At 35.2% G+C, this 16,856-nt stretch overlaps 1 protein-coding gene across 1 annotated transcript in view; it reads left to right on the forward strand.

Annotated features, from left to right (window-relative positions):
- Positions 1-11,507, forward strand: part of LOC100455737 (zinc finger protein 726) — a 28,605-nt gene extending 17,098 nt beyond the window's left edge. Inside the window, 7 exon segments of the mRNA XM_009253096.4 lie at positions 990-2,623; positions 2,625-2,820; positions 2,823-2,918; positions 2,921-2,983; positions 2,986-3,088; positions 3,090-3,142; positions 3,145-11,507. Coding sequence (XP_009251371.4) covers positions 990-2,623; positions 2,625-2,820; positions 2,823-2,918; positions 2,921-2,983; positions 2,986-3,088; positions 3,090-3,142; positions 3,145-3,455 — 2,456 coding nt within the window. The 3' untranslated portion in view covers positions 3,456-11,507.
- Positions 11,508-16,856: the final 5,349 nt, after the last annotated feature.

Genomic DNA, 16,856 nt, shown 5'->3' on the forward strand with positions numbered 1-16,856 from the left:
TTTGTATTTTTTACCTCCACAGTTTCTGTTTTTATGAAATGTTAAATATTTTTGTTCTTGTCCTCATTTTTCTGATTTTCCATACTTGTCTGTGTTCCTGTTTTAATCAGTATTATTCAATTTATTACCAATTCTTAAATGTATAAATCTTTTTTTATGTTTTCTTTCGGAAAATTTTATGATATTTTTGGTGATATGATACTGCCATATTTTGTATATATTATAAGCTTTCAGTTTTTTACATTAAAAAAATCTACCTGTCAAAATTTTTATAATGTAGCTTTGTGCTGGCATAGTCTGAAAACAATTTTCTTGGCTCGTCTTTATGGCAGTTTTTCAAACATATTCTTAGGACGTGTATTGTCTGAAATTTTGTGTTTAGTTTTTAATTAAGAGAATTTATTCATATTACTTTGTAGGAGTCGGTAATCACTTGCTACACCTGTTCCTTTTCTGTGGCACTGCAGTCTGGCTGCTGCTGGAACATTTTTCTTTTGTCTCAGCACACTCAAACTCTCATTCCAAAGTATACCACCATGTCTGTCAGCACTTTATGTCATGAGAGACAGAAAACAGTGTCAGAAAAAAGCCCCTAAAAGCCAGAAATGATAATGAATGTGCCAGTATTTTACCTTTCTTTTAAAACAGAAATCAAGAGTTTACAATTTACTTCTAAAGGCACTATGTTATAGTGGGAAGCAGGAAAAGCTGTGTTGGGTAAATTTAGACTTTTCTTTTTCTTCTATGTGGTTTTTTGCATTGTGCTCTTCTGGAACACTGCACATACTTAACTGATTTATAAATTTCCCACCGATGTATTTTGGTTTGTATGTTTTTGTTACATTTAAATGTCTATGAAAGAATTAGGGTTTGTGGTATTTTGCAAAACCATCTTGTTTATGTAGGTTGTATAATTTTATAGGTAAGATTTTTAAACTATATTTATGTCAGTATAGTAAGTGGAGTAAATTTTTTAAATTTTTTTTTAGGTATATGTCCTCATTTTCCTCAAGACATTTGGCCAGAGCAGGGCATGGAAGATTCTTTTCAAAAAGTAATACTAAGAAGATTTGAAAAATATGGACATGAGAATTTACAGTTAAGAAAAGGTTGTAAAAGTGTGGATGAGTGTAAGGTACACAAAGAAGGTTATAATGGACTTAACCAGTGTTTCACAACTACCCAGGGCAAAGCATCTCAATGTGGTAAATATTTGAAAGTCTTTTATAAATTTATAAATTTAAACAGACATAAGATAAGACGTACTAGAAAGAAACCTTTCAAATGTAAAAATTGTGTCAAATCATTTTGCATGCTTTCACACAAAACCCAGCATAAAAGCATATATACAACAGAGAAGTCCTACAAATGTAAAGAATGTGGAAAAACCTTTAATTGGTCCTCAACCCTTACTAATCATAAGAAAACTCATACTGAAGAAAAGCCCTACAAATGTGAAGAATATGGCAAAGCTTTTAATCAATCCTCAAATTATACTACACATAAGATAACTCATACTGGAGAGAAACCTTACAAGTGTGAAGAATGTGGCAAAGCATTTAGCCAATCCTCAACGCTAACCATACATAAGAGGCTACACACTGGAGAGAAACCCTGCAAATGTGAAGAATGTGGCAAAGCATTTAGTCAACCCTCAGCACTAACCATACATAAGAGGATGCACATTGGAGAGAAACCCTACAAATGTGAACAATGTGGCAAAGCATTTGTATGGTCCTCAACCCTAACTAGACATAAGAGGCTGCACACTGGAGAGAAACCCTACAAATGTGAAGAATGTGCCAAAGCTTTTAGCCAATTCGGACACCTTACTACACATAGGATAATTCATACTGGAGAGAAACCCTACAAATGTGAAGAATGTGGCAAAGCATTTATATGGCCCTCAACCCTAACTAAACATAAGAGGATTCACCCTGGAGAGAAACCCTACAAATGTGAAGAATGTGGCAAAGCTTTTCATCGATCCTCAAATCTTACTAAGCATAAGATAATTCATACTGGAGAGAAACCTTACAAGTGTGAAGAATGTGGCAAAGCATTTATATGGTCCTCAAACCTTACTGAACATAAGAAAATTCATACTAGAGAGAAACCCTACAAATGTGAAGAATGTGGTAAAGCATTTAGCCGATCCTCAGCCCTAATTACACATAAGAGGTTGCACACTGGAGAGAAACCTTACAAATGTGAAGAATGTGGCAAAGCTTTTAGCCAATCCTCAACCCTTACTGCACATAAGATAATTCATACTGGAGAGAAACCCTACAAATGTGAAGAATGTGGCAAAGCATTTATATTGTCCTCAACCCTATCTAAACATAAGAGGATTCACACTGGAGAGAAACCCTACAAATGTGAAGAATGTGGCAAAGCTTTTAATCAATCCTCAAATCTTAGTACACATAAGATAATTCATACTGGAGAGAAACCTTACAAGTGTGAAGAATGTGGCAAAGCTTTTAATCGATCCTCAAATCTTAGTACGCATAAGATAATTCATACTGGAGAGAAACCTTACAAGTGTGATCAATGTGGCAAATCATTTATCTGGTCCTCAACCCTTTTTAAGCATAAGAGGATTCATACTTGAGAGAAACCTTAAAAAGGGTGAAGAATGTGGCAAAGCATTTATATGTTTCTCAACCCTTACTGAACATGAGAGAATTCATACTAGAGAGAAACCCTACAAATGTGAAGAATGTGGCAAAGCATTTATATGGTCCTCAACCCTTACTGAACATGAGAGAATTCATACTAGAGAGAAACCCTACAAATGTGAAGAATGTGGCAAAGCATTTATATGGTCCTCAATGCTAAACATAAGAGGATGCACACTGGAGAGAAACTCTACAAATGTGAAGAATGTGGCAAAGCATTTATATGGTTCTCAATGCTAAACATAAGAGGATGCACACTGGAAAGAAACCCTACAAATGTGAAGAATGTGAAAAAGCTTTTAATCCTCAAATCTTATTAAACATTAGATAATTCACAGTGGAGAGAAACCTTACAAGTGTGAAGAATGTGGGAAAGCTTTTAATCGATTCTCAAATCTTACTACACATAATTCATACTGGAAATAAACCCTACAAATGTGAAGAATGTGGCAAAGCATATGGTTCACACCCCTAAGTAGACATAAGAGGATGCACACTGGAGAGAAACCTTACAAATGTGAGGAATGTGACAAAGCCTTTAAATGTTCCTCATCTCTTACTAAACATAAAATAATTCATACTGAAGAGAAACCCTACAAATGTGAAAAATGTGGCAAAGCCTTTAAGCAGTCTTCAATCCTGAGTAACCATAAGAGAATTCAAACTGGAAAGAAACCCTGCAAGTCTGAAGAATGTGGGAAATCTTTTTTTTTTCCATTGCACCTTTATTGTTTGTTCTGTTCACTGTTCAGAATTTTCATACAGTCTTTCTAGAATCAAGAAGGGTGTACAGTGGTATTCCTGTGGCTTTCTCTCCTCTCCACCTCCTGTCTTGTTCAGCAGCCTCTGGACCCCCAAGGGCTAAGGAATCAGACACACCGGGTTTGGATCCTGACTCCACTAGGAGCCATATGATCTCAGGGATATTTCTTGGATCTCTTTGAGCCCTGTTTCCTTCTTCTGCAATGTGAGGAAAAGACTCCCTCTCTCACAGGGTTACTGTGAGAATTCCATGACTCCAAGTATCCAAAGCATCTGGCACAGTGCCTGGGCACACAGTATGCCCTACCTGCACCTTAGCTTCCTTCCTTCTGGCAGGGAAGAGAAGATACCTGATAAATCAATGTCAGAGCCAGCTGCTCAGGGGCATTTGCTTTATAAAGAGCCTGGTCCCTTTAACAGAGCCCAAGAAATGACTCTCTAATGGTGGAATTTCAGACACCATAGCATGGGTGAGGGAGAGATCTGGAGGCATAGACTATAGAAGTCTCAATCATTTGAATCCAGCCAGGCAGACTGCTGCTGCTTTTGCCCAGGGGTAAGGCTGGTGATACAGTTTGGCTATAACCCCACCCAAATCTCATCTTGAATCCCCACGTGTTGTGGGAGAGACCCAGTGGGAGCTAACTGAATCACAGGGGCAGGTTTCCCATGGAATGTGGGAAATCTTTTAACCTGTCTTCAACCTTTATTAAACATAAGGTAATTCATACTGGAGTAAAACTCTACAAATGTGAAGAATGTGGCAAAGTGCTTTTCTGGTCCTCAGCCCTAACTAAACATAAGAAAATTCATGCTGGACAGCAACCCTACAAATGGGAAAAAAATTGGCAAAGCCTTTAACCAGTCCTCATATCTTACTACAGATAAGATAACTCATATTGGAGAGAAATCTTACAAGTGTGAATAATATGGAAGGCCTAAAAAAGTCCTCAATTCTTAACAGATATAAGATTATTCATACTGAAGAGAAACTCTACAAATCTGAAAGATGTGCCAATGCTTTTGACAGCATCTAAAACTTTTCTAAACAAAATCATGCTGCTGACAAATCCTAGAAAAGTGAAGAATGTGACAAAGCCTTTAAATGATTGTTATACTTCATTGTACGTAAGATTATTTGTACTGGAAAAAACTACCAATGTGAACGATGTGGCCAAGCTTCTAACCAATACTCACAGCTTATTGCACTGGTAAGCATTTATATTTGAGAACAAATGTACAAATATAGACAAAATCCATTAATACCTGCTCACATCTTACTCAAAATCAGAGTTCATACTGAATAAAAGCATTGAAAATCTAATTACCATCAAAAGATCAGGAAATATGTCTTTAAAGTGCACGAGTATTTATTTTGAAAAAGCATTACAAATATGAAGAGGGTTGTAATACATTTACTTGTCTCACAGATCGTATTGTACACATTTTGTACTAGAGGAAAACCCTGAGGCAGTTATTAAAATTTTGTTCAACATCAGGGAGTTTATATTGAAGAAAACCCTGCAAATGTAATGAATTTGGAAAAACATTTTTTCAAAAACTACAAATTATAAAACACCAAAGTGTTCATACTAAAATATATTTTTGCAGATGCATTAAATATGAAAGATGTTCAATCCAAAATTAAGTCTATGTAAATATCAGATAATAAGTCACAGTTGAAATATCTAGGGCACTCAAACTTTAGACATTACACTAAATCAGTGCTGAGTATAGGAAATAATACAAACTAAAGTTCGTGTAAACATTTGTATATAACTTTAAAAGAAGTAGAACATTTTTTGGAGATTTATAATTACAATCAAAGTATAACTTTTTTTGAAAATACAGAATTTAAAAAAAGCGAATAATGGAGTTAAACTCTTAAATTACTTCATGCTGTTTCATCTTTCCTGGTGTATTCACATGTGAAAACATGTGACTAATTGTAGCTGCATTAAAGATATGAGAGATTCTTTTTTATTAGGTAGGCATTTATGACTTTTTCTATAGAAAGGTAAGGACGTTAAAATGATGAAAATTTAAGTAGAGAGGCTCTTTGAGTTATAATGTTGAGTGATGCATGAGGTAGGTGTTCAGAGTAATATTTTTATGCATTATTATGAAAGAAAAGCATCCTTTAGTTAACATTAAGTTAGTAGTATGTTACTATACTTTTATGGAATAATATACAGTATATTTTTAAATTATGTGTGAACTTAACTTTTCAATTCAGCATTTTTAACATGTTGAATACTATTGTGAATTCATTGAAGCCTTATGCCACTAAACTTTAACCTGTTCCACCTTACTCAATGGTGTAGGTAAAAGATGGTAAAAATACACTGTTTGGTAAGATAATGGACTGACATCTCTAGTAATCTTTTTGCCAGTGGCTTTAAGTTGCCAATAAGTTAAAAATATTGTTCCTATAGGTTAAATTTTATTCTTATTTTTACATTTAAATTTATTTTTCTTAATTTTTGTGGATATGTAATATGTGTATATGCTTATGCCATATATGGCATATTTTGATACAGGCATGTGATATATAATAATCACATTAGAGGAAATGAGATATCCATTACCTCTAGCATTTATTCTTTATATTACAAGCAATTCACTTCTTCAGTTTTAGTTATTTTTAAATGTACAATTAAATTGTTATTGAGTACAGGATCATTTTTATGGTCATAATGAAAATTATATACAAACATAAGTAAAATCCATACATTTCTGAGTCCTGAATAAATATTTTTAAAAATTTTAATATATTTTTCTTTGAACATGTGGCCTCTGGCTGCAAGCACATATGGACTCTTAGTATTGATTTACATGGAATTAAATATACAGATCTATTAGTCTAAAGATAAATCTTAGGTGTAAATAAATTATGGACTATGTTTGTGTTAGTGTAAGTTTGAAACTATTTTTAGCCAAAAAAAGTAATATTTGAACAAAATAAATCATTTTAAGAAGGTGTCTAATTTACTAGAAAAAAACAAATTCTCAAAAATAAAGTAAATCTATGCTCTCTGTTTTGTATTAAATTTATTACTGTATAACCTTTTGACTTATGCTTCAGAATCTCCCCATGCAAATTCTCTGTTTTAACTTGACTGTTACTCATGTTAGAACCATAATTTTTTTTGTTTGTTTAATAGTTTTTTTTTTCCTTTTTTTCCTTTTTTTTTTTTTTTGAGCTGGAGTCTTGCTCTGTTGCCCAGACTGGAGTGCAATGGTGTGATGTTGGCTGATTGCAACCTCTGCCTTTCAGGTTCAAGCAGTTCCCCTGCCTCAGCCTCCCAAGTAGCTGGGATTACAGGTGCCTGCCACCACGCCCAGCTAATTTTTGTATTTTTAGTAGAGACAGGGTTTCACAATATTGGTCAGGCTGGTCTCAAACTTCTGACCTAAGGTGATCCACCCACATCAGCCTCCCAAAATGCTGGGATTACAGGTGTGAGCCATCGTGCCCGGCCTGTGTGTAATAGTTTATGAAATATTCATTATGTGAGCTGGTCTGTAAGTATAAGAATGATTTTTTTTTAAATTTCATTGTTCCATTTATTGGGGTACAGGTGGTATTTGGTTAGATGAGTAAATTCTTTAGTGGTGATTTGTGAGAACCTGATGGACCCATCACCTAAGCAGTATACACTGCACCATATATGTTGTCTTTTATCCCTCCCCCTTCCCACTCTTCCCCCCAAGTCTCTAAAGTCTATTTTATCATTCTTATGCCTTTGCATCCTCATAGCTTACCTCCCACATATCAGCAAGAACATACGATGTTTGGTTTTCCATTCCTCAGTTACTTCACTTAGAGTAATAATCTCCAATATCATCCAGGTCATTGCAAATGCTGTTAATTTCTTTTTGTGGCCGAGTAGTATTCCAACATATATGTATATGTCATAGTTTCTTTATCTACTTGTTGACTGATGGGCATTTTGGTTTTTTCCACGAGTTTGAAATTGTGAATTGTGCTGCTAGAAATATGGATGTTCAAGTATCTTTTTCAAATAATCAGTATTTGTGTTTATTTCTGGGTTCTCTGTTCCATTGGTCTGTATTTCAAATAATGACTTCTTTTCCTGTGGGTAGATACCCAGTGGTGAGATTGCTGGATCAAATGGTAGTTCTACTTTTAGTTCATTAAGGAATCTCCCCACTTTTTTCCATGGTGGCTGTACTAGTTTAGATTTCCGCTAGAAGTGTAGAAGTGTTCCCTGATCACTGTATCCACGCCAACATCTACAGTTTTTTGATATTTTGATTATGGCCATTCTTGCAGGAATAAGGTGGTATGGCATTGTGGTTTTGATTTGCATTTCCCTTATCATTAGTGATGTTGAACTTTTTAAATGTTAGCCATTTGTATATCTTCTTTTGAGAATTGTCTATTCATGTCTTTTGCCTACTTTTTGATGGGATTTTTTTTTTTTTTTTCTGACTGATTCGTTTGAGTTCACTGTAGATTCTTGATATTAGTCCTTTGGCAGATGTATAGATTGTGAATATTTTCTCCCACTCTGTGGGGTCTCTGTTTACTCCACTGACTGTTTCATTTGCCATGCAAAACCTCTTTAGTTTAATTAGGTCCCAGCTATTTATCTTTGTTTTTACTGCATTTGCTTTTTGGGTTTTTGGTCATGAAATTTTTGCCTAGCCAATGCCTAGAAGGGTTTTTCCAATGTTATCTTGCAAAGTTTTTATAGTTTCAGGTCTTAGGTTTAAGTCCTTAATTCATCTTGAGTTGATTTTTATATAAGTTGAGAAATGAGGATCCAGTTTCATTCTCCTACATGTGGCTAGCCAGTTATCCCAGCACCATTTGTTGAAAAGGGTGTCCTTTCCCCACATTATGTTTTTGTTTGCTTTGTTGAAGATCAGTTGGCTGTAAGTATTTGTGTTTATTTCTGGGTCCTCTCTTCTTTTGGTCTATGTGCCTATTTTTATACCAGTACCATGCTGTTTTGGTGACTACAGCCTTATAGTTTGAAATCAGGTAGTGTGGTGCCTCGAGATTTGTTCGTTTTGCTTAGTCTTGCTTTGGCTATGTGGGCTTTATATGAATTTTAGAATTGTTTTTTCTAACTCTGTAAAGAATGACGGTGGTATTTTGATGGGGATTCTGTTGAATTTGTAGATTGCTTTAGGCAGTGTGGTCATTTTCACAAATTTGATTCTACCCATCCATGAGCATGGGATGTGTTTCTATTTGTTTGTGTCATCTATGATATCTTTCAGCAGTGTTTTGTAGTTTTCCTTGTAGAGTTCTTTTGACTCCTTCATTAGATATGTTCCTAAGTATTTTATTTTTGTTCAGCTATTGTAAAAGGGGTTGAGTTCCTGATTATTTCTCCATTTGGTTGCTGTTGGTAAATGAAAGAACTACTGATTTGTGTACGTTAATCTTGTATCCAGAAACTGCTGAATTCTTCTATCAGTTCTAGGAGATTTCTGGAGGAGTCCTCAGGGTTTTCAAGGTAAATGATCATATCATCAGCAAACAGGTACAGTTTGACTTCCTGTTTACTGATTTGGATGCCCTTTATTTCTTGTCTTACTGCTCTAGGTAGGAATCCAGAACTATGTTGAAGTGGAGTGTTGAGAATGGTCATCCTTTCTTTTTTCTGTTCTCAGAGGGAATGCTTTCAACTTTTCCCCATTCACTATTATGTTGGCTGTGGGTTTGTCATAGATAGCTTTGAAGTTGTGACCCCTGTATGCCAACTTTGCTGAGAGTTTTAATCATAAAGGGATGCTGGATTTTGTCAATGGTTTTTCTGCATCTATTGAAATAATCATGTGATTTTTGTTTTGAATTCTATTTATGTGGTGTATCACATTTGTTGATGTGTGTGTGTTAAACCATCCCTGCATCCCTGGTATGCAACCCACTTGATTATGGTGGATTCTTTTTGACATGTTGTTGGATTTGGTTAGCTAGTATTTTTTAAGAATTTTAGCATCGATGTTTATCAAGGATATTAATCTGTAGTTTTCTTTTCTGGTTTTGTCTTTTCCTGGTTTTGGTAGATGGGTGATGCTGGCTTCACAGAATGAATTAGGGAGGGTTCCTTCTTTCCCTATCTTGTGGAACAGTGTCAAAAGGATTGGTACCAATTCTTTGAATATCTGGTAGAATTCTGTGAATCTATCTGGTCCTGGACTTTTTTTTCTTGGTGATTTTTAAATTACCATTTTAATTTCACTCTTTTTTATTGGTCTGTTCAGGGTATCTAATTCTTCCCGATTTAAGCTAGGAGGGTTGTATTTTTCCAGGAATTTATCCACCTCTTCTAAGTTTTCTAGTTTATGTGTGTAAAGGTGTTCATAGTAGCCTTGAATAATTTTTTGCGTTTCAGTGGTGTCAGTTATATCTCCTGTTTCATTTCTCAGTGAGGTTATTTGGATTTTCTCTCTTCTTTTCTTGGTTAATCTTGCTAATGGCCTATCAATTTTATTTATCTTTTCTAAGGAGCAGCTCTTTGTTTCATTTACCTTTTTTATTTTTTTCTTTTAATTTCAATTAGTTCTGTTCTGATCATTGTTATTTCCTTTTTTCTGCTGGGTTTGGATTTGGTTTGTTCTTGTTTCTCTAGTTCCTTGAGGTGGACCTTAGATTGTCTGTTTGTGCTCTTTCAGACTTTTTGATGTAGGCATTTAGGGATATGAACTTTCCTCTTACCACTTTAGCTGTATCCCAGAGGTTTTGATCAGTTGTGTCATTATTGTCATTCAGTTTGAAGAATTTTTATGTTCCATATTGGTTTTGTTTTTGACCCAATGCTCATTCAGGAGCAGGTTATTTATTTTCCATGTATTTGCATGGTTTTGAAAGTTCCTTTGGGAGTTGATTTCCAGTTTTATTCCACTGTGCTCTGAGAGAGTGCTTGATGTAATTTCAATTTTCTTAAATTTATTGAGGCTCATTTTATGGCCTACCATATGATCTATCTTGGAAAAAGTTCCATGCGCTGTTGAATAGAATGTGTGTTCTGCGGTTGTAGGATTAAATGTTTTGTATATATCTGTTAAGTTCATGTGTTCCAGGGTATAGTTTAATCCATTGTTTCTTTGTTTACTTTCTGTCTTAATGACCTGTCTAGTGCTGTCAGTGGAGTATTGAAGTCCCTCACTCTTACGGTATTGATGTCTATCTCATTTCTTAGGTCTATTAGTAATTGTTTTATAAATTTTGGAGCTCCAGTGTTAGGTGCATTTATGTTTAGGATTGTGATATTTCCCTGTTGGATCAGGCCACTTACGATTGTATAGTGTCCCTCTTTGTCTCTTTTAACCACTGTTGCTTTAAAATTTGTTTTGTCTGATATAAGAATAGCTACCCTTGCTTGCTTTTGGTGTTCATTTGCATGAAATGCCTTTTTCCATCTTTACACTTCATTTGAGTCCTTATTTTAAGTGAGTCTCCTGAAGACAGCAGATAGTTGGTGATTTCTTATCCATTTTGCAGTTCTGTGTCTTTTAAGTGGAGCACTTAGGCCATTTCCATTCAGTGTTAGTATTGAAATGTGATGTCCAATTACATTCATCATGCTCTTTGTTGCCTGTATACTTTGGTGTTTTTTGGGGGGGGAAGGTGAGGGGAATGGAGTCTTGCTCTGTCTCCCAGGGTGGAGTGCAGTGGCTTGATCTTGGCTCACTGCAACCTCCACCTCCCAGGTTCAAGCGATTATCCTGCCTCAGCCTTCTGAGTAGCTAGGACTACAAATGTGCACCACCACGCCCAGCAAATTTTTGTATATTTAGTAGAGATGGGGTTTCACCCCCATCTCTAGAAATTCAATGGCAATAAATGTTGTTGCCCAAATATTAAAATCCAATATCCAGGACCAATTTTAAATTCAATAGTATTGGATAGCAGAGCTATGGACGCAGAAATGTAAAATATGTTCTAAATATTCTAAAGGTTCTATCAGAAAACAGTATTTTGAAATTAAATATGTAGAAGCTTTCATAATATTTTCTCTACTGAACATGGTACTAGGTTGCTAGCTGGAGAATCCCAGCAAGTCATATTACTTTTTTCTAACAAAACAGGCCTTGCTGTCTCTAACCCTGATCTGATCTCCTGCCTTGAGCAAATAAGAGAGCCCTGGAATGTGAAGAGTCATGAGACAGTAGTCAAATACTCAGGTAGGTAAGCATGAATGAAGCAGATAACACAGACGAGACGTTCAAAGTTCAAAAAGAATGCCAGACCTTAAAATGTGGTATGGGATGCTCTGCTTCAGTGGAAAGATTTCCTAAAAAGCCATTTTTTTTCTCTAGCTCTCAAGTAGGAGCATTTTTGTCCCATACCCTTAAATTATTTCTAAAGACTCTACTTCCTATTTAGTGATTTTCCTTTGAGAGTACTGTGAGAACTAAACTCATCTTTATGGCTTATAATGTACTGCATGATATACCTGCTCTTCCATTGCTTCGGGGGAATATAAAAATATCTCTGAGTATTTTTGAGGAACTGCATGTTAGATTATTTCTTAAGTTTTCCCATCATGTCTGAAATGTGTGAGAGCAGTGGTGATATTAAGATTTGTTTCAGAAATCTCAGGAACATCATTGACAGAGGTTACTTATTTCTCTATTTTCTGTTCTTAATATTAGCAATCCTAACTAAGTGATAGCTCATTATTGTTTTCATTTGTGGTTAACTGTTAGTAGGTGATATTGACCACTTTTTTTATATACCTATTGGTCATGTGCATGTATTTGCTGGCAAAATATTTTTTGAATCTTTTGACCATTTTTCTGTTGGGTTTTTATTGTTATACTTGCCTTTGCTTTGAATTTCCTGTATATTTTGAATATTAAGCTTTTCTTATATATGTGGTTTGCTATTGTGAGCATGCAATAAACATTCAAGTATAGGTATCATTTTCTTATAATAAACTATTTTTCTTTGAGTAGATACCCAATGAAGAGACTTTTAAATCAAATGGTAGTTCTATTTATAGTTGAGATTGAGCATTTTTGTCATATGTGTGTTGGCTATTTGCATGTCTTTATTGAAAAATGCTTACTAATGTTATTTGCCCATTTTTCAATGGGATTCTTTATTATTATGATATTTTTGAGTTGTTTGAGTTACTTGTAAATTCTGAATATTAGTTTAATTTTGGCACATAGTTTGCAAATATGTTCATTTATTCTTTAGGTTGCCTATTTACCCTGTTGATTATTATTATTATTATTTTTTGCTGTGCCAAAGCTTTTTAGTCCCATTTGTCTGTTTTTAATAATAATATAATAAATAATAATACAATAATAGTTTTCTTTGTTGTGTCCTTGCCTAATGCTGGTATCAGGGTGAATCTGACTTCAGAGTGACTTAGGAAGAATTTCATTTTTGGGAAGAGTTTCAAGAGGATTATTATTCGAATACATTTGGTAGAATTTGGCTGTGCATTTTTCTAGTCCTAAGCTTTTCTTTGTCAAGACATTTTTAACTACTGACTCAATCATGCTACCCATTATTGGTTTGTTCAGGTACTCTATTTCTTTCTGGCTCTATCTTGGGAGGTTGTATGTTTCCATAAATTTATTTACTCTAAGTTTTCAGGTGTGTGAGTGTCTAGTTGTTTATAATCATTTCTAGTGATCTTTTTTATTACTGTTGTATCCATTGTAATGTCTATTCTTTCATTTCTGATTTTGTTTATTTAGATCTCTCTTCTGTTTGTGATGAATCTAGCTAGTAATTTATCAATTTTGTCTTTTTGAAAAACCAACTCTTTATTCTGTTGATCATTTTTATTGTTTTGGTCTTTATTTCATTTGATTCTGTTCTGATTTTTGTTATGTTTTTCTTCTAACTTGGAATTTGTTTTGTTATTAATATTCTAGTTCCTTGAAGTGTGATGCCAGTTCCTTAATATGTAAGCTTTCTACTTTTTTGATGCAGGCATTTAGGCTATAAACTGCCCTCTTATTACTATATTTACTGTAACTCACAGATTTTATTATATTGTGTTTCTATTTCCATCTTTTTTCCCACAAATTTTTAATTTTCATCTTAATTTTCTTTTTGAGATGGGTTTTACTCTGTCACCCAGGCTGGAATGTAGTGGCGCAGTCTTGGCTCACTGCAGCTTCCACCTTCCAGGCTCAAGCGATCTTTTTATCTCAGCCTCCTGAGTAGCTAGGAACATAGGTGTGCACCACCACATCTAGCTATTTTTTTGTATTTTTGGTAGAGATAGGGTTTTGCCATGTTGCCCAAGCTAGTCTCAAACTCCTGACCTCAGGTGATCCACCTGCCTCAGCCTCCCAAAGTTCTGGGATTACAGGTGTGAGTTACCACCCCTGGCCATCCATGTTAATTATTTCATTTACACAGTGACTGTTTATGAGTATGTTGTTTAAATTCTTTGTAAATTTATAGTTTCTGAAATTTTTATTGCTATTGATTTGTAGTTTTATTCTGTGGTCTAATAATTTGTAGTTTTATTCTGTGGTTGTTTTGGGGGTACTTTTTTGATCTGCCAACTTTTCTATCTCAATGGTCTCTCTAATGCTGTGAGTAGAATGCTACATTTTTCCACTATTGTATTACTATCTGTCTCTTTCTATAGGTTTAATAATATTTCTTTTTAAAATCTGGGTGCTTTGATGTTGGGTGCATAGATATTTATAATTGTTATATGCTGAAATGATTTGTTTATTATTGGATGATGACCTTTATCCTTTTTGTTACTGCTTTTTACTTAATGTCTGATTTATTTGATGTAAGTATAGATATTCCAGTTTGCTTTTGGTTTCTGTTTGTGTTATTATCTTCCACCTTTTACTTTTAATCTACATGTGTCTTACAAGTAAGGTGAGATTCTTGTAGGCAACATACAGTTGGATCATTTTTTCTTATTCACTTCATAAATCTATACATTTCAATGAAGAATTTCATTGATTTATATTCAAGGTTAATATTAATATGTAAGGTTTTGTTACTGTCATAATGTTAATTTTTTTCTTTTTATCTATCTTTGTGGTTTAATAAAGTTCTGTCATGTTGTAATTTGATTTATTTCTTTTTCTCTTTTGTTTTATAAGACCTGTTTTATACTTTTATATGTTTTAATGATGGTGAATATCAAACTTTTTTTTTTATATTAGAAATCCCTTGAACATCTTTTGTAGGCCCAGTCTAGTGGTAATTAGTTTCCCCAGCATTTATCTTTCAGGGTAAGACTTTATATCTTTTTCATTTGTGAAGGTTAATCTAGCTTGATGTAAAATATTTGGCTGGCACTTTTCTTTCAACACTCTAAATGTGCCCTCCCATTCTCTTCTAACCAGTAAAGTTTCTGCTGAGAAGTGTGCTTTTAGTCTAATGTGGTTTTCTTTATTTTATAATTACTTCTTTCATTTTCACTTTAGATATTCATCATGTTCCATGATGAAGTCTGTTTTGCAATGTATTTTGCTGGTGATTGCTGAGCTTCCTGTATATGTATGTCTAATTCTATTGGTAAAGTTGGGAAGTTTTCATCAATTATTTTCTTACATAGTTGTTCTAAACTTTTTGATGTGTTTTATTTCTCAGAAACACTGATAATTTTTAAGTTTATTCACTTTATATAGTCGCAAACATCTCACAGTCTTTGTTTATTCTTTTCTCCTTATTTTTGTCTGAGTAGATTTTTTATAAAAACCTCTTTGGTGGCAGTCTTACACTGCCAGGGTCATCAGAAAGGAAAGGAAAGGGAAATAGAAGGGAACCGCCAAGTGGATATTGAAGCAAAAAGAGCTTCAAGGCAGGACCCTCCATTAGAAATGCTTATAGAAGGACCCCTAGTATGGGCTAATCCCCTCTGGGAAACCAAGCCCCAGTACTCAGGAGAAGAAATAGAATGGGGAACCTCATGAGGACACAGCTTCCTCCCTTCAGGATGGCTAGCCACTGAAGTAGGAAAAATACTTTTGCCTGCAGCTAACCAATGGAAATTACTTAAAACCCTTCACCAAACCTTTCACTTAGGCATTGATAGCACCCATCAGATGGCCAAATTATTATTTACTGGACCAGGCCTTTTCAAAACTATCAAGCCAATAGTCAGGGCCTGTGAAGTGTGCCAAAGAAATAATCCCCTGCACTGTAGGCCATACATTTCAATCCCTGTATCTTTAACATCCTTGTTAAGTTTGTCTCTTCCAGAATCAAAGCTGTAAAGCTACAAATGGTTCTTCAAATGGAGCCCCAGGTGCAGTCCATGACTAAGATCTACCACAGACCTCTGGACCGGCCTGCTAGCCCATGCTCTGATGTTAATGACATTGAAGGCACCCCTCCCGAGGAAATCTCAACTGCACAACCCCTACTATGCCCCAGTTCAGCAGGAAGAAGTTAGAACGGTCATTGGCCCACCTCCCCAACAGCACTTGGGTTTTCCTGTTGAGAAGGGGGACTGAGAGACAGGACTAGCTGGATTTCCTAGGCTGACTAAGAATCCCTAAGCCTAGCTGGGAAGGTGACCGCAGCCATCTTTAAACATGGGGCTTGCAACTTAGCTCACACCCGACCAATCAGGTAGTAAAGAGAGCTCACTAAAATGCTAATTAGGCAAAAACTGGAGGTAAAGAAATAGCCAATCATCTATTGCCTGAGAGCACAGTGGGAGGGACAGTGCTCGGGATATAAACCCGGGCATTCGAGCTGGCAATGGCAACTCCCTTTGGGTCCCCTCCCATTTTATGAGAGCTCTGTTTTATTGGGCCGTGCACGGTGGGTCACACCTGTAATCCCAGCACTTTGGGAGGCCAAGGAGGGTGGATCAGCTGAGGTCAGGAGTTCAAGACCTCTCTAGCCAACATGTTGAAACCCCATCACTACTAAAAATACAAAAATTAGCTGGGCATGGTGGCAGGTGCCTGTAATCCTGGCTACTCAGGAGGCTGAGGCAGGAGGATTGCTTGAACCCAGGAGGCAGAGGTAGCAGTGAGCAGAGATTACACCATTACACTCCAGCCTGGGCAACAGAGTGAGACTCCGTCTCAATAAAAAAGAAAAAGGACTGAAATTCCTTTTATGCCTGTTTCAGTCTATTGTATTTTTGAATCTTTGAATGTATTTTCTTTTTCCTTCAATTTTTCAGTTTCACAGTTTTTGTTTTGGTTTCTTTTAAAAGATATCCATCTCCTTGGCACATTTCCCACTTATACTCTAAATTTATTTATTTATTTTTGATTTGGTTTTTGGGTTTCTCTCACATCTCTGAGCTTCTTTTAAATATATATTTTGAAGCCTTTTTAAGGTCTTTTAAAGTAATTTCAATCAATTTTTTTTCTTAGAATACTGGAGGATTATTGTGTTTCTTTGAAAGTGTCATAAACCTTGCTTTTCTGTGTTTCCTGTGTCTTTGTGTGTCTTTATGTTGATTTCTGTAC

Source organism: Pongo abelii, chromosome 20 (assembly GCF_028885655.2).
Source record: "Pongo abelii isolate AG06213 chromosome 20, NHGRI_mPonAbe1-v2.0_pri, whole genome shotgun sequence".
Taxonomy (NCBI): Eukaryota; Metazoa; Chordata; class Mammalia; order Primates; family Hominidae; genus Pongo; species Pongo abelii.